Genomic DNA, 20,216 nt, shown 5'->3' on the forward strand with positions numbered 1-20,216 from the left:
CAGGGACATGGGACACTCTGGGGTTCCTCAGGGAGGTGGGACACTTTGGGGTTCCTCAGGGACGTGGGACACTTTGGGGTTCCTCAGGGATGTGGGACACTTTGGGGTTCCTCAGGAGTGTGGGACACTTTGGGGTTCCTCAGGGACATGGGACACTCTGGGGTTCCTCAGGGACATGGGACACTCTGGGGTTCCTCAGGGGTGTGGGAGACTGTGGGATTCCTGAGGGAGGTGGGACACTTTGGGGTTCCTCAGGGATGTGGGACAGTCTGGTGTCTCTCAGGGACATGGGGCACCATCACTGATTGGGACATGGGATGTTCTGGTGGTCCTCAGGGACAGGGGACACTCTGTTGTCCCTCAGGGCCATGGGACACCATCAGTGATTGGGACATGGGATGTTCTGGTGGCCCTCAGGGACAGGGGACACTCTGGTGTCACCAGGGGCATGGGACATTCTGGGGTTCCTCAGGGATATGGGACATTGGTATGGACTGGGACATGGGCTGTTCTGGTGGCCCCAGGGACAGGGGACACTCTGGTGTCCCCAGGGGCACAGGACACAGGACAGGGGCCACCCCCAGTGCCACCCACCTTTGGTGCCTTTGTACTGCACGAGCGGCAGCGAGCGACGCCTGCGCGAGGCCTCCTTGGGACACTGCACCTCTGGGGACAGGGGGACACGGGTCAGGGCCCCACAGTGTCCCCAACACACACCCCAATGTCACAACCCAAAGCTCAGAGTCACCTCCCCCATCCATGAAGTGTCACATCTCTGAGGTGTCACCTCCCGGACCCCTGAGGTGTCATCTCCTGCACCCCTAAGGTGCCACCTCCCGCACCCCCAAGGTGCCACCTGCCATGTCCCCGACCCCCGAGGTGCCACCTCCCTGATCCCTCAAGTGTCACCTCCCTGACCCCCAAGGTGCCACCTCCCACACCCCTGAGGTGCCACTTGCCATGTCCCTGAGGTGTCACCTCCCCGACTCCTGAGGTACCACCTGCCATGTCCCCGAAGTGTCACCTCCCCGATCCCTCAAGTGTCACCTCCCCCACCCCCGAGGTGCCACCTCTCTGATCCATCAAGTGTCACCTCCCCCACCCCCGAGGTGCCACCTCTCTGATCCCTCAAGTGTCACCTCCCCCACCCCCAAGGTGCCACCTTCCCGATCCCTCAAGTGTCACCTCCCCCATCCCTGAGGTGTCACCTCCCCGATCCCTCAAGTGTCACCTTCCCGATCCCTCAAGTGTCACCCCCCCCACCACCCCCGAGGTGCCCCCCCCTGTGTCCCCACAGTGTCCCCCCTGGCTGTCCCCTGTCCCCCCCGTCCCACCTGACCGCGGTGGCGTCGAGATCTTCACGTTGGTGACCAAACTGAGCCCGGCGTCGGCGAAGACCCCGACGTTGTCCCTCCCGCTGCCCGCGGTGCAGCCGATGTCACTCTGCTCCACCGTGTCCCAAACCTGCCACCACCAACAGGGGACACTTGTGACGGCCACGGCCACCAACAGGGGACAGCGGGGATGGCCAGTGCCACCAACAGAGGACAGCCAGGATGGCCCCTGCCACTCCCTGGGGACAGTGGGGACAGGAGGGACAGCAGGGACAGTCACTGCCACCAACAGGGGACAGTGGGGACAGTGGGGACAGGAGGGACAGCAGGGACAGTCACTGCCACCAACAGGGGACAGCCAGGAAGGTCACTGCCACAACCAGGGGACACCCGTGATGGCCAATGCCACCCCCTGGGGACATCTGGGATGGCCAATGCCACCACCAACAGGGGACACCCGTGACGGCCACTGCCACTCCCAGGGGACGAGGGGACAGCAGGGACAGAGGGGACAGCAGGGACAGCGGGGACAGCGGGGACAGCGGGGAGGGTCCTGGGCACCCACCCTGGCCTGGGTGAGCTTGTTCTTCTTGCTGAGCACGAAGACCCCCTTGTCCACGGCCACCAGGCCCACGTGGGCCCGGTGGTCGCCCTCGAGGCGCAGCCTCATGGGGGTCCCCGGCTGGTGCACGCGGTTGTCGGCCTCCGTCGCCCCCTTCACCACCAGCTGCGGGGGGGACACGGGCCAGGGGGGGTCACCTCCGGGTCACGGTCATGGGATGGCCCCAAAAACCCTTCGTGAGACCCCCAGAATGTGCCCCGTGGGGGAACCCCGACCCCAGAGGTGGTGGAGACACAAAACCCCTTCATGAGACCCCCAGAACCTGATCCATGGGGAAAACCCAACCCCAGGGGTGGTGGAGACCCCAAAAAACCTTCATGAGACCCCCAAACCCCTTCATGAGACCCCCAGAACCTGATCCTTGGGGAACCCCAACCCTTTCAGGGTGGTGGAGACCGCAAAAACCCTTCATGAGACCCCCAAAAACCCTCAATGAGACCCCCAGAATGTGCCCTGTGGGGAACCCCGACCTCAGGGGTGTTGAGGACCCCAAAAAACCCTCAAGAGACTCCCAAACCTGCCCCGTGGGGAACCCCAACCCCAGAGGTGGTGGAGACCCCAAAAACTCTTCCCCCAAAAACCAAGCCCTTACAAAGACCCCCCCAAGTCTCTCAAGGACCCCCAAAGCCTTTCCAAAGGTCCTTCAAAGACCACCCAAGCCCTTCCAAAGGCCCCCCAAGCCCCTCAAGTTCTTCGAGGGTCCCTAAGTCCCTCAAGGGCCACCCAAGTGCCTCTAGGATCACCCAAACCCCTTCAAGGTCCCCCCAAACCCCTCCAGGACCACCCAACCCCTTCAAAGTCCCTCAAGCCCCCCAAGGGCCCCTCAAGTTCTTCAAGGGTCTCTAAGTCCCTCAAGGTCCCTCCCCAAACCCCTCAAGCACCACCTCAAGGCCCCCCCAAGATCCCCAAGGTTCTCCCAAGGTCCCCCCCGAGGTCCCCCAAGACCCCCAAGGTCCCTCCCCCACCCCTTTGGGGCCGTGGGGGACACTCACGGTGCCCATGCAGGTGTCCTGGACGTCCACCCAGACGGAGTCGGCCACGATCTCTTCGGGCAGGACGTGGTAATAGGCCACGATGCGGAAGGAGGGGACGAGCTCGGGGGTCACCGGCAGGGTCATGATGACCAGGCTCTGCCCGGCCTCGTGGCGCTGCCGCCCGGTGCGGACGATGCGCCCCTTGCTCATGATCTGGGGCGGGCAAGGAACGCGGGGTTGGTGGTGGCCACCCGGGTGGCAAGTGACCCCTCAGCCCACCCTTGGCCACCATGGGGGTTCAGGACGTCCCGGTCACCCCATCCTGCTGTGCTGGCCCTTGGTGACCACTCCTGGACGTGGTCATCAGTCACCTTGGCCATGGTCGTTGGTCAACTTGGTCATGGTCATTGGTCACTGTGGTCATTGGTGGCCATGGTCATTGGTCACCTTGGTCATGGTCATTGGTCACCTTGGCCATGGCCATTGGTCATGTTGGCCATGGTCATTAGTCACCATGGCTGTGACCACTCGTCACTCTGGTCATGTCTGTTGGTCAACCTGGTCATGGTCATTAATCACCTTGGTCATGGTCATTGGTCATCTTGACCATGGTCATTGGTCACCCTGGCCATGGTCATTGGTCACCCTGGACATGGTCATTGGTCACCTTGGCCGTGGTCCTTCATCACCTTGGCCATGGTCATTGGCCACCCTAGTCATGGTCATTGATCACCATGGTTGTGGTCATTGGTCACCCTGGACATGGTTATTGGTCACCCTAGTCATGGTCATTGATCACCATGTCCGTGGTCATTGATCACCCTAGTCATGGTCATTGATCACCATGGCCATGGTCATTGATCACCCTAGTCATGGTCATTGATCACCATGGTTGTGGTCATTGGTCACCCTGGGCATGGTCATTGGTCACCCTAGCCATGGTCATTCATCACCTTGGCCACGGTCATTTGCCACCCTAGTCATGGTCATTGGTCACCTTGGCCATGGTCATCAGTCAAGCCCCCCCCAGCCGTCCCAACCCCCGAGCTGGGGTGGCACCCACCAGGTAGGTGAAGTACTGGACGGTGTCGCGGACGGCGTTGTTGTTGGTCTTGAGGTGGAAGTGGACGGGCAGGTTCTCCCCGGCCCTCAGCTCCGTGGCCTGCACGGCCAAGTGCAGGAAGTTTCCGGAGCCGGCCTGGCTGCGATAGGCCTGGGCCGTCATCTGCCGCGACGCCTGGCGCTCGGGGGGCAGCCCCTCCTGCACCGTCCGCACCTGGGGGGGACAGGGGACACCCTGTCAGCGGGGAGGGGGCTGCGTGTGGGCGGGGCTCGGCATAGAGGGCTTGGCCTCCGTGGAGGTCTTGGCCAATGGAGAGGTCCTGGCCAATGGAGAGGTCTTGGCCAATGGAGAAGTCTTGGCCAATGGAGAGGTCTTGGCCAAAGAAGAGACCTTGGCCAATGGAGAGGTCCTGGCCAATGGAGAGGTCTTGGCCAAAGAAGAGACCTTGGCCAACGGAGAGGTCTTGGCCAACGGAGACATCTAGGCCTCCATGGAGGTCTAGGCTTCCATAGAGGTCTTGGCCACCACTAGGCCACTGTAGAGGTCTTGGCCACCACGGAGGTGTCACCCTGTCCCCCCCCATCTCAGTGTCCCCACTCACGGTGACGGGGACGCTGTCCTTGTTGGCCGGCATGTTGACCACGAGCCGGGCGGTGCCGTCACGCTGGGTGGACACCAGGCCCTGCTGCCCGTCGGCCTGGACGTTGACACGCGGGGCCGGTGACCCGTCCGGGTTGGTGACGGAGACCTGCGGGGGACACGGGGGACGTCACGGGGGCACGGGGCACTGGGAAGGGGTGGTGGCACTGGGAACACTGGGAAGGGGCAGTGGGGACACTGGGAAGGGGCAGTGGGGAGGGGTGGGTGGCACCGGGACACTGGGAAGGGGCACTGGTACTGGAAAGGGGCATTGGGATCAATGGGAAGGGGCACTGGGAAGGGGTAGGTGGCACTGGGAACACTGGGAAGGGGCATTGGAAGGGGTGGTGGCACTGGGAACACTGGGAAGGAGCACTGGGAACACTGGGAAGGGGCATTGGAAGGGGTGATGGCACTGGGAACACTGGGAAGGGGCATTGGGAAGGGGCGTTGGGAAGGGGCGCTGACACTGGAAAGGGGCATTGGAATCACTGGGAAGGGGCACTGGGAAGGGATGGTGGCACTGGGGACACTGGGAAGGGGCACTGGGAAGGGGTGGTGGCACTGGGAACACTGGGAAGGGGCACTGGGAAGGGGTGGGTGGCACTGGGAACACTGGGAAGGGGCACTGGGGACACTGGGAAGGGGCACTGGGGACACTGGGAAGGGGCACTGGCACTGGGAACACTGGGAAGGGGCCACCCCAGTGACACTGGGACAGCCCAGGGTCCCCAGACTCTCTCCAGGTGACACAGGGATGTGACACAGGGGCAGAGGTTGGGCCCCAAGTCCCCCCCTCCTCCAAAATCCCCCAGTCCCTCCCAGTCTCCATCCCCATCCCGGGGACCCCGCGGGCCCTGGGCCTATGCCAGCGCTGTCCCCAGTGTCCCTGCTGTCCCCACCGCTGTCCCCAATGTCCCCGCTGTTCCCACCGCTGTCCCCAATGCCAGTGCTGTCCCCAATGTCCCCGCTGTCCCCACTGCTGTCCCCAATGCCAGCGTTGTCCCCAGTGTCCCCAGTGCTGTCCCCAATGCCAGCGTTGTCCCCAGTGTCCCCACTGCTGTCCCCAATGCCAGCGTTGTCCCCAGTGTCCCCGCTGTCCCCAGGTGTCCTTACCTGGAGGTCAAAGGGTATGCCCGGTTTGAAGTACTTGGGGGTGTGGGTGAAGTGGATGGTGTAGGGCGACGTCACGATGGGGATGCCACCGCGCTGGGCCTCCACCATGTCACTGCCTGGGGCACCGGGGGCACGGCCGCGTCACCCGGGGACAGGGGTCACTGTCCCCTGCCCAGGGACAGCCCTGGTGGCCCTGGGATGGCCCCAGGCGTCCCCATCCTCCCTGTCCCCAACCCCAGGTGTCCCCAGACCCACCTCACCCGGTGGCAGGGCTCACTGTCCCCCTATCAGGGTGGCCTTGGGATGGCCCCGGGGTGGCCCTGGGTGTCCCCATCCTCACTGTCCCCAACCCCAAGTGTCCCCTGACCCACCTCACCCCATGCCAGGGCTCACTGTCCCCCTATCAGGGACAGCTCTGGTGGCCCTGGGGTGGCCCCAGGTGTCCCCATCCTTCCTGTCCCCAACCCCAGGTGTCCCCATCCTCCCTGTCCCCAACCCCAGGTGCCCCCCCTTGTCCCCGTGTCCCCGCAGACCTGACTCGGTGATGACGGTGACGGACACGTAGAGGGAATGTCCCACCAGCTCCTGCGGGTTGGGGAAGCGCTGCCGCAGAGCGTCCATGGTCAGCACGGCCTCGCCGTCCCCATCGGTCACCTGCGGGGAGGGGACACTCAGGGGACACCCAGGGGACAGCCAGGGGAGAGGGGACAGACAGGGGACAGACAGGGGACAGCACGTCCTCGCCATCCCCGTCTGTCACCTGTGGGGAGGGGGGACTCCCAGGAGACAGTCAGGGGACAGGGGACACCCAGGGGACAGGGGACAGGCAGGGGACAGGGGACACCCAGGGGACAGGGGACACCCAGGGAACAGGCAGGGGATGTGGGACACCCAAGGGACAGGGGACAGCCAGGGGACAGACAGGGGACAGCCAGGGGACAGCCAGGGGACAGGAGTGGGAATGGGGACAGGGGACAGGCAGGGGACAGGGGACAGGCAGGGGACAGGCAGGGGACAGGCAGGGAATAGGCAGGAGACAGGAGTGGGAATGGGGACAGGGGACAGCCAGGGGACAGGGACGGGCATGGCGATGGGAATGGGGACAGGGATGGGGACAGGGATGGCAGAGATCAGTATGGGATGGGGATGGCAGAGCTGAGAATGGGACAGGGATGGGGACAGGGATGGGGACAGGGATGGCAGAGTTCAGTATGGGATGGGGATGGGGACAGGGATGGGGACAGGGATGGCAGAGCTCAGAATGGGACAGAGATGGGAGAGTTGAGAATGGGGCAGGGATGGGGACAGGGACGGGGACAGGGATGGGGACAGGGGTGGGGACAGGGCCGAGGGTCACCGGAATGCGCTTCAGGGACTCGGGGATGCTCCTCCTCTCGTCGTCCACCATGACCCCAAAGAGGGCAAAGGCTGTGCCGTGGAGACGCTTCCCGTACAGGTACCTGGGGACGGGCCAGCGCTGCCACCGCGTGTCCCCCCCAGCCACAGCACCGTCCCAGCGCTGCCACCGCGTGTCCCCCCCAGCCACAGCACCGTCCCAGCGCTGCCACCGCGTGTCCCCCCCAGCCACAGCACCGTCCCAGCGCGCCAAAAACGCGTGTCCCCCCCATCCCCAGCACCGTCCCAAGCGCTGCCACCGCGTGTCCCCCCCAGCCACAGCACCGTCCCAGCGCTGCCACCGCGTGTCCCCCCCAGCCACAGCACCGTCCCCCCGGTCCCCACATCGCCATCGGACAGCGCTGCCACCCCATTGTCCCTGTCCTGCTGTCCCTGTCCCTGTGTCCCCTGTCACCCCATCACACCCTGTCCCCCCACTGTCCCCCATCCTCATCCCACTGTCCCTGTTCCTCCACATCCCCCCGTCCCCGTCACTCCCTGTCACCTCCATCCCCCCACCCTGTGCCCTCCTCACCCTCCACCCCGTCCCTGCGCCACCCCCTCCTCCCCGGGGACAGCAGCAGAGCCGGAAGGTCCCCCCACCCCGTCCCCTCTGCAGGGAGGCTCTGACCCCGGTTTTGGGATCCCCTGTGCCATCCCCTTGGAGGCTCTGACCCCCCCGGAGGGAGGGAGGTTTTGGGGTCCCCACCCCATCCCCTGGGAGGCTCTGACCCCCCCGGGGGGGGGCGGCTTTGGGGTCCCACGCCCACCTGGCCGTGATGGACATCCGGAAATTCTCCTTCCGGTCGATGTAGAGGAACTTCTCCTCTGGCTCCAGCACCACCTCGAAACTGGGCAGCACTGCAGGAGGGGGACACAAAGGGGGTCACCCGATGTCCCCAAACCCCCGGGTGCCCCCCTGGGTGCCCCCCAAGCCCCCCCTTACCGTACTCCTTGACCTCGAACTGGGTGGTGAAAACCTGCTCCGGAGAGTCCTCGAACTTGGCCAGCACCGTCCACGTGCCCAGGCTGGGGGAAGGGGGGGACATGGGGGGTCAGGAGACAATGCCAAGGGTCTGGATGTCCCCCCGGGGAGGTGACACCCACCTGACGACCTCGGGCAGGTTGTGGTTGACAGACAGGATGCCGCTCTTGGTGGGCGAGGACACGGGCACTTGTTTGATGATGACGTTGTCGGGCGTCTGGGGGGGACACGGGCGGGGTCGGGGGGGTGGCACCGGTGGTGGCAGCGTGTCCCCCTGTCCCTGCGCCCCCCGGGTCACCCACCTTGACCTCCACGATGACCGTCTTGGCCACGGGCTCCATGAGGTGGCCGACAGTGAAGAGGCGGCAGAGAACTAGGAGGGGACACGGGGGGGACAAGGTGAGTGGGGACACCAGGAAACCCGGGAATGGGGGCTGGGTGCCAGGAATTGGGGTTGGAGACCCAGGGATGGGGGTTGGAGACCCAGGGATGGGGGCTGGAGATCCAGGGATGGGGGCTGGAGATCCAGGGATGGGGGCTGGAGATCCAGGGATGGGGGCTGGAGATCCAGGGATGGGGGTTGGAGATCCAGGGATGGGGGTTGGAGATCCAGGGATGGGGGCTGGAGATCCAGGAATGGGGGTTGGAAACCCGAGATGGGGGTTGGAAACCCAGGAATGGGGGTTGGACACCAGGAATGGGGGTTGGACACCCAGGGATGGGGGTTGGAGATCCAGGAATGGGGGTTGGAGACCCAGGGATGGGGGTTGGACACCAGGAATGGGGGTTGGAGACCCAGGGATGGGGGTTGGACACCCAGGAATGAGGGTTGGACACCCAGGGATGGGGGTTGGACACCCAGGGATGGGGGTTGGAGACCCAGGAATGGGGGTTGGACACCAGGAATGGGGGTTGGACACCAGGAATGGGGGTTGGACCCCAAAATGGGCCCTGGGTCCCAGCAGGGACATCGTGGGGAGGTCCCCAAATGGGTGCTGGGGTCCTGCCCTGCAAGGTCACAGCAGCACCCCCCCCGCCCCTGAGAAGCCCCGGGGGGGTGACCCAGCCCCCCAAGCTGCCCCCAGCCCCCCAAGGAACCCCCAGCCCCCCAAGGTGCCATAGAGGGGTGATCCAGCCCCCCAAGATGCCCCCAGCCTCCCAAGGAGCCCCGGGGGGGGGTGACCCAACGCTCCAAGGACTCCCCCATCCCCCGAGTAGCCCCGGGGGGGGGGTGACTCAGCCCCCCAAGGTGCCCCCAGTCCCCCAAGGACCCCCCTGCCCCCCGAGGAACCCCGGGGGGGGGGTGACCCATCCCTCTAAGGACGAGAGGGATGCCCCCCGAGGAGCCCCGGGGGGGTGACTCAGCCCCCCAAGGTGCCCCCAGTCCCTCCCCCGCTCCCCTGAGGAGCCCCGGGGGAGTTGACCCATCCCTCTAAGGACCCCCCCCAAGGAGAACCCCCCGCTCCCCGGAGGAGCCACGGGGGGGGGTCCCATCCCTCTAAGGACCCCCCCGCTCCCCTGAGGAGCCCCGAGGGGGGGTAACCCATCCCTCCAAGGACTCCCCCTCCCCCCGAGGAGCCCCGGGGGGGTGACCCATCCCTCCAAGGACTCCCCCTCCCCCCGAGGACCCCCGGGGGGGGGGTCCCAGGGGCGCACCGGTGGAGCCGGGGGTGTAGATGGGTTTGTCGGTCTGCAGGAAGATGTGGCCGCTCTGCAGCGACAGGAGCAGCACCTTCTCCAGCACCGTCTGCCCCACCCGCGCCGTCACCGCCACGAAGCGCTTCCCTGTCCCCGCGGGAAGGGACTTGGCAGAGACCTGCGGGCACGGGGGACACCGCGTGGGACGGGGGACACAGGGATTGGGGACAGCGGGATGGGGGACATGTGTGGGATGGGGGACAGCGCGGGGGATGGAGGACATCACTTGGGACAGGGGACACAGGGACGGGGGACACAGGGACGGGGGACACCGCGTGGGACGGGGGACACAGGGAGAGGGGACGGGGGACACAGGGATTGGGGACAGCGGGATGGGGGACATGTGTGGGATGGGGGACACTGTGGGATGGGGGACACTGTGTGGGATGGGGGACAGCGCGGGAGACAGAGGACATCACTTGGGACAGGGGACACAGGGACGGGGGACACAGGGACGGGGGACACAGGGACGGGGGACACAGGGACGGGGGACACTGTGTGGGATGGGGGACACTGTGTGGGATGGGGGACATCACTTGGGACAGGGGACACAGGGACAGAGGACACTGGGGTGGGGAACACTGGGTGAGATAGGGGACACAGTGTGGGACAGGGGACAGCGCGGGGGACAGAGGACACCGCCTGGGACAAGGGACACAGGGACAGGGGACACCGGGACGGGGGACACTGCGTGGGACAGGGGACACCGGGACGGGGGACACTGCGTGGGACAGGGGACACCGCCTGGGACGGGGGACAGGAGACTGCGCGGGGGACAGGAGACACTGCGTAGGACGGGGGGACAGCGGGACGGGGGACAGTGGGACGGGGGACAGCGGGACGGGGGACACCGCCTGGGACAGAGGACACCGGGATGGGGGACACCGCGTGGGACGGGGGACACTGCGCGGGACGGGGGGCATCGCGTGGGACAGGGGACACCACGGGGGACAGGGGACACCACGGGGGACAGGGGACACCACGGGGGACACCGCGTGGGAGAGGGAACAGAGGGACAGGGGACACGGGACACAGGGACAAGGGACACCAGGACAGGGGACACTGCGTGGGACAGGGGACACAGGGACAAGGGACAAGGGACGGGAGACACTGCGTGGGACAAGGGACAGAGGGAGGGGGGACAACGGGACAGGACAGGGGACACTGGGTGGCACCGGGTGATGCTGGCACCACAGGGTGGCACTGGCACGGGACAGGGGACGCGGGATGGCACCGGCACCACTGGGACAGAAGAGAGGACAGCGGGTGGCACCGGTGACACCGGAACAGGACAGGGGACACCGGATGGTACCGGTGACACAGGAACAGAACAGGGGACAACGGGTGGCACCAGGTGACGTAGGGACAGGACAGGGGCCACCACGTGGCACCGGTGACGCCAGGACAGGACAGGGGACACCGAGTGGCACCGGTGACAGGGGGACAGGACAGGGACCAGCGAGTGGCACCGGTGACACCGGCACAGGACAGGGACCAGCGGACGGGACACGGTCCCCCCACCCCCGTGTCGGTCCCCCCCGCGTCCCACACAGGGTTAACCCCCCACGGGCCACCCCCCCCCGGGGGCGGGAGGGGTCGGTGTCCCGCGGGCGGTGACCCGGGGGGCGGTGACCGGGGGGCGGTGGCCCGGGAGGAGGGGTGGTGGCCGTACCCTGACGGTGGCCGTGGCCATCATGCCCTCGGCGGGGCTCAGGGGCAGCCGCGTCTGGAACAGGGTCTGCCGCTTCTGCGGGAAATCCTGAACCAGCAGCGTGGCCTCGGTGGCCGCCGAGAGCCCCGGGGCCTCCAGGACCACCCGCTCGTCCGTCTCCAGCCGCAGCACGGCCGGTGTCACCAGCGTCACCCTGGGGGGGACACCGAGGGTCACTGGGGGCTGTCACGGAGACCCTACAGCACCCAGAGCCCCCCAAATCCATCCCATAGTCAAAAGCATCACCCTGGGGACACCGGGAGCTGTCACAGAGCCCTCCCAGATCTGTCCCCACAGCACCAACGGGGTCACCAGTGTCACCCTGGGGACACCGAGGGTCACTGGGGGTTGTGACGGAGACCCCACAGCACCCAGAGCCCCCCAGATCTGTCCCCACAGCACCAACGGGGTCACCAGTGTCACCCTGGGGGCACCTTGGGTCACTGGGGGCTGTCACGGACACCCCACAGTGCCCAGAGTCCCCCAGATGCATCCCACAGTCACCCTGGGGACACCAGGAACTGTCACAGAGCCCCCCAGATCTGTCCCCACAGCACCAACGGGGTCACCAGTGTCACCCTGGGGACACTGAGGGTCACTGGGGGTTGTGACGGAGACCCCACAGCACCCAGAGCCCCCCAGATTCATCCCACAGCACCAATGGGGTCACCCTGGGGACACCGAGGGTCACTGGGGGCTGTCACGGAGACCCCACAGCACCCAGAGCCCCCAAATCTGTCCCCACAGCACCAACGGGGTCACCAGCATCACCCTGGGGGCTGTCACGGACACCCCACAGTGCCCAGAGTCCCCCAAATCCATCCCACAGTCACCCTGGGGACACCAGGAACTGTCACTGAGCCCCCCAGATCTGTCCCCACAGCACCAGTGGGGTCACCAGTGTCACCCTGGGGGGGACACCGAGGGTCACTGGGGGCTGTCACAGAGCCCCCACAGCACCCAGAGCCCCCAGATCTGTCCCCACAGCACCAACGGGGTCACCAGTGTCACCCTGGGGGCACCTTGGGTCACTGGGAACTGTCACAGAGATCCCCAAATCCATCCCACAGTCACCAGTGTCACCCTGGGGACACCGGGAGCTGTCACAGAGCCCCCCCAGCACCCAGAGCCCCCCAAATCCATCCCACAGCACCAATGGGGTCACCCTGGGGACACTGTGGGTCACTGGGGGTTTTCATGGAGCCCCCCCTGCACCCAGAGCCCCCCAAATCCATCCCACAGCACCAAGGGGGTTCCCCATTTCACCCCAGTATCTCTCCAGCACCCACCCCTGGGGGGTTCCCATGGTTTGGGGGATCCCATGGGTGGTTGGGGGGGGTCCCATGGGTGGGGGGTCCCATGGGTGGTTGGGGGGGGTCCCACGAGTGGTTAAGGGGGTCTCACAGCTGGGGAGGGTCCCATGGGTGGTTAAGGGGGTCCCACGGCTGGGAGGTCCCATGGGTGGTTGAGGGGGTCCCACAGGTGGTTGGGGGGGGCCCATGGGTGGGGGGGATCCCATGGGTGGTTGAGGGGGTCCCACGGATGGGGAGGATCCCATGGGTGGTTGGGGGGGTCCCATGGGTGGTTAAAGGGGTCCCGTGGGTGGTTAAAGGGGTCCCATGGGAGGTTGGGGGTCCCATGGGTGGTGGTGGGGGTCCCACGGCTGGGGGGGTCCCAAGGGTGGCGGGGGGGTCCCAATAACTCACAGCTGGGCCGGGGTGGGGGTCGCCTGGAGCAGCAGGAGCCCGAGGAGGCCGAGGGGCAGCAACGGAGCCCCCATGGCTGCCGGAGGTGTGAGGGGGGGGGACAGGGACGGTGGCTGGGGGGGGTCCCTTTATGGTGCCCCGGTGGTTAATGGGTAACCCCCCCCTCCCCCCCGGGCCCACCCAAAGGCGAGGGGGGGAGGGGCCGGACACCTGAGTCCTCCCCCAGGTGGGGGCGGGGCTTGGCTGGGCCCTCCTGGACCCCCCCCGCGACCACCCGAGCCCAGGGGGTCCTGCACCCACTGCGGGGGGGCCCCGGACCTTTGGGTGCCCTTGAGAGGGGGGGGCTGGGACCCCCCCGGCCCTTCCCCCCCGCCCTTCCCCGTGGGGTGGGGGAGGGACTGCCCGGACGGTCCTTCCTCATTTCGGGGAAAGGCCCTGGCGAGGGGCCACCGGGGAATTGCGACACCCCGGGGGGGCTCCGGAGGGGGGGACGAGACGGGGAGGGGACGAGGGGACACGAGGGGGGGACACCCGTGACCCTCCCGGCTCGGGGGGTGGGGGTGGGGCAGGACCTGGGTGTGAGGGTCCCCCCCCAGACCCTCATTCCGGGGTCATGGACACCTGATCCCCCCCCCCCGGACCCCTGGGAGAACCTGGATGTGGTGGGTTCCCTCTGGGACCCCCAATGGAACCTGGACACCAGGGTCACATCCTGGTCACTGGGATCCCCCCTGAGACCCTCAATAGAACCTGGACACCAGGGTCATGTCCTGGTCACCTGAGTCCCCCCTGAGACCCTCAATGGAACCTGGACACCAGGGTCACATCCTGGTCACTGGGATCCCCCCTGAGACCCCGAATGGAACCTGGACACCAGGGTCACATCCTGGTCACATGAGTCCCCCCTGAGACCCCCAATGGAACCTGGACACCAGGGTCACGTCCTGGTCACCTGAGTCCCCCCTGAGACCCCCAAAGGAACCTGGACACCAGGGTCACATCCTGGTCACTGGGATCCCCCCTGAGACCCCCAAAGGAACCTGGACACCAGGGTCACATCCTGGTCACTGGGATCCCCCCTGAGACCCCCAACGGGTCCTGGACATCAGGGTCATGTCCTGGTCACTGGGATTCCCCTGAGACCCCCAACGGGTCCCAGACACCAGGGTCACCCCTTGGATGCCTGGTAGGGCTTGGACACCTTGGTACCCCCTGGACATGGATACCTGGATCCCCCCAACCCCCCTGACAGGTCCTGGACACCTGGATCCCCCCTGGACCCCCTGGATCCCTCCTGGACCCCCTGGATCTCCACATCTGGACCTCCTGGATCCCTCACAGACCCCCTGGATCTCCACATCTGGACTCCCTGGATCCCTCATGGACCCCCTGGATCTCCACATCCGGACACCTGGATCCCTCCTGGACCCCCTGAATCCCTCACAGACCCCCTGGATCTCCACATCTGGACCCCCTGGATCCCTCATGGACCCCCTGGATCTCCACATCTGGACACCTGGATCCCTCCTGGACCCCCTGGATCCCTCATGGACCCCCTGGATCTCCACATCTGGACACCTGGATCCCTCACGGACCCCCTGGATCTCCACATCTGGACACCTGGATCCCTCCTGGACCCCCTGGATCCCTCCTGGACCCCCTGGATCTCCACATCCAGACACCCGGACCCTCGTGGGACCCTCCCTGTGGGCAGAGGCCCCAGATGCCCAAACCCCCCCTGTGTCCCGGGTTCCTGGTTCCCCCCTGGGTCCCCCGTTCCCACGGCCCAGGCTGTGCCCACAGGGCCCCCCGTGGTGGCGGCAGCTCCTCCCGGTGCCGGTGGCGGGGCGGGAAGGCCCCCGTGGGCAGGAAGGGCCCCGTCGGCATCCGGGCGCCACATCCACGTTCCCGGAGGCCCCCGCGGCACCCCCGGGGCGCAGGCGCGGCACCTCGGCCTTCCGGCACCCCCGGCCAGCCCCACCAGCACTGCCCACACCGGGGGGTCCCCAGGACCACCGGACCCTCCCCGGCCCCGGGAGCAGTGGGGGAAGGAGCCCCTGGGCCCCCCGGGAGCCCTCGGGGGTGGCGGTGGGGCGACGGCAGCTCCTCGGGGCCTTCTGGGAGCCTCCGGCTCCTCCCCGACGAGGTGGTTCCTGGGGGGGTTCCTCCCGGGCCCCCCTTTGCTGCAGGAGCTGCTGCAGGAGTGGCAGAAGGTTCGTCTCCGTCGGCTCCTCCCCAGAAGTTCATCCCACCAGGATTCACCTCCATCGGGTTCTCCACAGTTCATCCTACCAGGACTCAGCTCCATTGGCTCCTTCCCAGAAGTTCATCCCACCAGGACCCATCTCCATCAGCTCCTTCCCAGAAGTTCATCCCACCAGGACCCATCTCCATCAGCTCCTTCCCAGAAGTTCATCCCACCAGGATTCACCTCCATTGGCTTGTCCACAGTTCATCCCACCAGGACCCATCTCCATTGACTCCTTCCCAGAAGTTCATCCCACCGGGATCCACCTCCATCGGCTCCTCCACAGCTTGTCCCACCAGGACTCAGCTCCACCAGCTCCTTCCCAGAACTGTTTCCACCAGGACCCACCTCCATCGGCTCCTCTCCAGACACGATCCCATCAGGACCTCATTCCTGTCAACATCCCCCCAGAACTGGTCCCACCAGGACCCACCTCCACCAGTCCCTCCCCAGAAGTTCATCCCACTGGGACCCACCTCCATCGTCTCCTCAGAAGTTCATCCCACCAGGGTTCACCTCCATCACCTTCTCCCCAGAAGTTCATCCCACCAGGACCCACCTCCACCAACTCCTGTGTAGAAGTTCATCTCACCAGGATCCGTCTCCTCCTCCCCCAGAAGTTCATCCCACCAGGATTCACCTCCATCATCTCCTTGCCAGAAGTTCATCCCACCAGGATCCGTCTCCTCCTTCCCCAGGAGTTCATCCCACCAGGACCCACCTCCATCGGCTCCTTCTCAGAAGTTCATCCCACTGGGGTTCACCTCCATTGGCTCCCTCCCAGAAGTTCATCCCACCAGGATCCGTCTCCTCCTCCCCCAGGAGTTCATCCCACCAGGACCCACCTCCATCACCTTCTCCCCAGCAGTTCATCCCACCAGGATCTGCCTCCTCCTCCTCCTCCTCCTCCTCCTCCTCCTCCTCCTCCCCCCGGTCGGTCCCTCCCGTGCCCCCCATGGAGGTGTGGCGACAATGCGCCCACTGGCTGGTGGCCGCGCGGGTGCTGCCGGCGGGTCACCGGGCCAGCAGCCCCGGGGGGCAGGTGTGGGACCTGGCGCAGGCGCTGCGGGACGGGGTCCTGCTGTGCCACCTCCTCAACGCCCTCCTGCCCCGCGCCATCCCCCCCAGGGACATCTGCCCCCGGCCCCAGATGTCACAGGTGAGAGCGGGGCACGGGGGGGACACGGGGGGGACGGGGACAGCGGTGGGGACAAAGGCAGGTGAGGGTGGTGGGGATGGGGAGGGGGACAATGGGGATGATGATGATGGTGACGGTGACATTGATGGTGACAGTGATGGGGCTGGTGGGAGTGAAGGTTGTGGCATTGGGGTAACGGGGACAATGGGGATGATGATGATGGTGACGGTGACAGTGATGGTGACAGTGATGGGGCTGGTGGGAGTGAAGGTCGTGGCATTGGGGTGATGGGGACAATGGGGATGATGATGATGGTGATGGTGACAGTGATGGTGACAGTGATGGGGCTGGTGGGGGTGAAGGTCATGGCATTGGGGTGATGGGGACAATGGGGATGGTGATGATGGTGACGGTGACATTGATGGGGCTGGTGGGGGTGAAGGTCATGGCATTGGGGTGATGGGGACAATGGGGATGATGATGATGATGATGGTGACATTGATGGTGACAGTGATGGGGCTGGTGGGAGTGAAGGTCATGGCATTGGGGTGATGGGGACAATGGGGATGATGATGATGGTGGCGGTGACAGTGATGGTGACAGTGATGGTGACAGTGATGGGGCTGGTGGGGGTGGGTGAAGTGTCGGTCGGCATTGGGGTGATGGGGACAATGGGGATGATGATGATGGTGATGGTGACAGTGATGGTGACAGTGATGGGGCTGGTGGGGGTGAAGGTCATGGCATTGGGGTGATGGGGACAATGGGGATGGTGATGATGGTGACGGTGACATTGATGGGGCTGGTGGGGGTGAAGGTCATGGCATTGGGGTGATGGGGACAATGGGGATGGTGATGATGATGATGGTGACAGTGTTGGGGCTGGTGGGAGTGAAGGTCGTGGCATTGGGGTGATGGGGACAATGGGGATGATGATGATGGTGATGGTGACATTGATGGTGACAGTGATGGGGCTGGTGGGGGTGAAGGTCATGGCATTGGGGTAATGGGGACAATGGGGATGGTGATGATGGTGACGGTGACATTGATGGTGACAGTGATGGGGCTGGTGGGGGTGAAGGTCGTGGCATTGGGGTGATGGGGACAATGGGGATGGTGATGATGGTGACGGTGACAGTGATGGTGACAGTGATGGTGACAGTGATGGGGCTGGTGGGGGTGAAGGTCGTGGCATTGGGGTGATGGGGACAATGGGGATGATGATGATGGTGGCGGTGACAGTGATGGTGACAGTGATGGGGCTGGTGGGGGTGAAGGTCATGGCATTGGGGTGATGGGGACAATGGGGATGATGATGATGGTGATGGTGACATTGATGGTGACACGTGATGGGGCTGGTGGGGGTGAAGGTCGTGGCATTTGGGTAACGGGCGGGGACAATGGGATGATGAGAGGTGGACTGTGACAGTGATGGGGCTGGTGGGGGTGAAGGTCGTGGCATTGGGGTAACGGGGACAATGGGGATGATGATGATGGTGACGGTGACAGTGATGGGGCTGGTGGGAGTGAAGGTCATGGCATTGGGGTGATGGGGACAATGGGGATGATGATGATGGTGGCGGTGACAGTGATGGTGACAGTGATGGGGCTGGTGGGGGTGAAGGTCGTGGCATTGGGGTGATGGGGACAATGGGGATGATGATGATGATGATGATGATGGTGACACTGATGGTGACATTGGGGTTGGTGGTGACAGTGACATTGATGGTGACAGTGATGGGGCTGGTGGGAGTGAAGGTCATGGCATTGGGGTGATGGGGACAATGGGGATGATGATGATGATGATGATGATGATGGTGACATTGATGGTGACATTGGGGTTGGTGGTGACAGTGACATTGATGGTGACAGTGATGGGGCTGGTGGGATGAGGGTGGTGGGGATGGTGATGGGGACCAGAGGGGTGACAATGACAATAGGGGTGACACTGGGGGTGCTGATGGTGACACTGGGGGTGCTGATGGTGACAGTGGGGGTGATGATGGTGACTATGGGGGTGGTGATGGTGGCACTGGGGGTGACAGGGATGACAGGGGTGATACTGGGGGTGCTGATGGTGACACTGGGGGTGCTGATGACACTGGGGGTGACAGGGATGACAGGGGTGACGCTGGGGGTGCCGACGGTGACACTGGGGGTGGTGATGACACTGGGGGTGACACTGGTGACACTGAGGGTGCTGATGGTGACACTGAGGGTGGTGATGGTGACACTGGGGGCGATGATGGTGACACTGGGGGTGCCAGCGATGACAGGGGTGACACTGGGGGTGCTGATGGGGACACTGGGGGTGACAATGGTGACACTGGGGGTGCTGATGGTGACACTGGGGGTGCCAGCGATGACAGGGGTGACACTGGGGGTGCCGAGGGTGACCCTGGAGGTGACACCGGGGGTGCTGCCGGGGGAGGGGACGCCCCCAGTGCCGGTGCCATCACCGCGGTGCCGCCGCAGTTCCTGTGCCTGCGGAACATCCGCACCTTCCTCTCCGCCTGCGCCGACAAGTTCGGGCTCCCGAAGCATCGGCTCTTCGGCGCCTTCGACCTCTTCGACGTCGAGGACTTCGGCAAGGTGGGACCCCGGGGGGACCCCGGGGGGGACCCGGGTGTCCGGGTGTCACCCCTCCTCCCCCCTCGATGTCACCCGTCTGTCCCCAGGTGATCGAGACCCTCTCGACGCTCTCCTGGACCCCCATCGCCCAGAGCAGGGGCTTCACGTGAGCGCACAGACCCCTCCCCGGGGGGCCCACGTGACCCTGAGGGTCCTCAGGTGTCCCCAAGGGTCCCGGATGTCCTGGCCCTGGGGGTCCAGAGTGTCCCAGGTGTCCCTGAGGGTCCTCAGGTGTCCCTGCGTGTCCCAGTTGTCCCTGGGGGGCCCAGATTTCCAGTCCCAAAGGGTCCCACTTGTCTCTGAGGGTCCCCAGGTGTCCCCAAGGATCACAGGTGTCCCCAGGGGTCCCACACGTCCCTGAGGGTCCCGGATGTCCTGGCCCTGAGGGTCCCAAGTGTCCCAGGTGTCCCTGGGGGTCCCATGTGTCCCTGAGGGTCCTCAGGTGTCCCTGTGTGTCCCAGTTGTCCCTGGGGGGGTCAGATTTCCAGTCCCAAAGGGTCCCACTTGTCTCTGAGGGTCCCCAGGTGTCCCTGAGGGTCCCCAGGTGTCCCCAAGGATCGCAGGTGTCCCCAAGGGTCCCACATGTCCCTGAGGGTCCTGAGTGTCCCAGGTGTCCCTGGGGGTCCCACATGTCCCTCAGGGTCCCACTTGTCCCTGGGGGTACCTGAGGGTCCCAGTTGTCCTTGAGTGTCCCCAGTTGTCCCCAAGGGTGCCACATGTCCCTGAGTGTCCCTGGTTGTCCTTGAGGGTCCCGGGTGTCCCTGGGGGTCCCAAGTGTCCCCGAGGGTCCCAAGTGTCCCTGAGGGTCCCACATGTCCCTGAGGGTCCCACATGTCCCTGAGGGTCCCCAGATTTCCCTGGGGGTCCCTGAGGGTCCGGCTCGTGTCCCCCCCAGGCCCTTCCCGTCCGAGGAGTGTGTTGGGGACGAGGACATTTACAGCGGCCTCTCCGACCTC

At 65.3% G+C, this 20,216-nt stretch overlaps 1 protein-coding gene across 1 annotated transcript in view; it reads right to left on the minus strand.

The window, feature by feature from the left end:
• The window catches only part of C3 (complement C3), a 34,155-nt gene extending 20,838 nt beyond the window's left edge, over window positions 1-13,317 (minus strand). Inside the window, exons 1-16 of the mRNA XM_039380542.1 lie at window positions 13,244-13,317; window positions 11,499-11,691; window positions 9,785-9,944; window positions 8,431-8,501; window positions 8,251-8,345; window positions 8,090-8,172; window positions 7,914-8,004; window positions 7,106-7,208; window positions 6,282-6,402; window positions 5,749-5,864; window positions 4,595-4,741; window positions 3,994-4,206; window positions 2,949-3,143; window positions 1,900-2,061; window positions 1,335-1,464; window positions 591-666 (exon numbers count right to left, since the gene is read on the minus strand). Of these exons, the coding sequence (XP_039236476.1) occupies window positions 591-666; window positions 1,335-1,464; window positions 1,900-2,061; window positions 2,949-3,143; window positions 3,994-4,206; window positions 4,595-4,741; window positions 5,749-5,864; window positions 6,282-6,402; window positions 7,106-7,208; window positions 7,914-8,004; window positions 8,090-8,172; window positions 8,251-8,345; window positions 8,431-8,501; window positions 9,785-9,944; window positions 11,499-11,691; window positions 13,244-13,317 (2,030 nt within the window). The remainder of the gene's footprint in view (window positions 1-590; window positions 667-1,334; window positions 1,465-1,899; window positions 2,062-2,948; window positions 3,144-3,993; window positions 4,207-4,594; window positions 4,742-5,748; window positions 5,865-6,281; window positions 6,403-7,105; window positions 7,209-7,913; window positions 8,005-8,089; window positions 8,173-8,250; window positions 8,346-8,430; window positions 8,502-9,784; window positions 9,945-11,498; window positions 11,692-13,243) is intronic.
• Between the last annotated feature and the right edge of the window lie 6,899 nt (window positions 13,318-20,216).

Source organism: Pipra filicauda, unplaced genomic scaffold (genome assembly GCF_003945595.2).
Source record: "Pipra filicauda isolate LSUMZ 115617 unplaced genomic scaffold, ASM394559v2 scaffold1082_size54804_pilon, whole genome shotgun sequence".
In the NCBI taxonomy this organism is placed as follows: Eukaryota; Metazoa; Chordata; class Aves; order Passeriformes; family Pipridae; genus Pipra; species Pipra filicauda.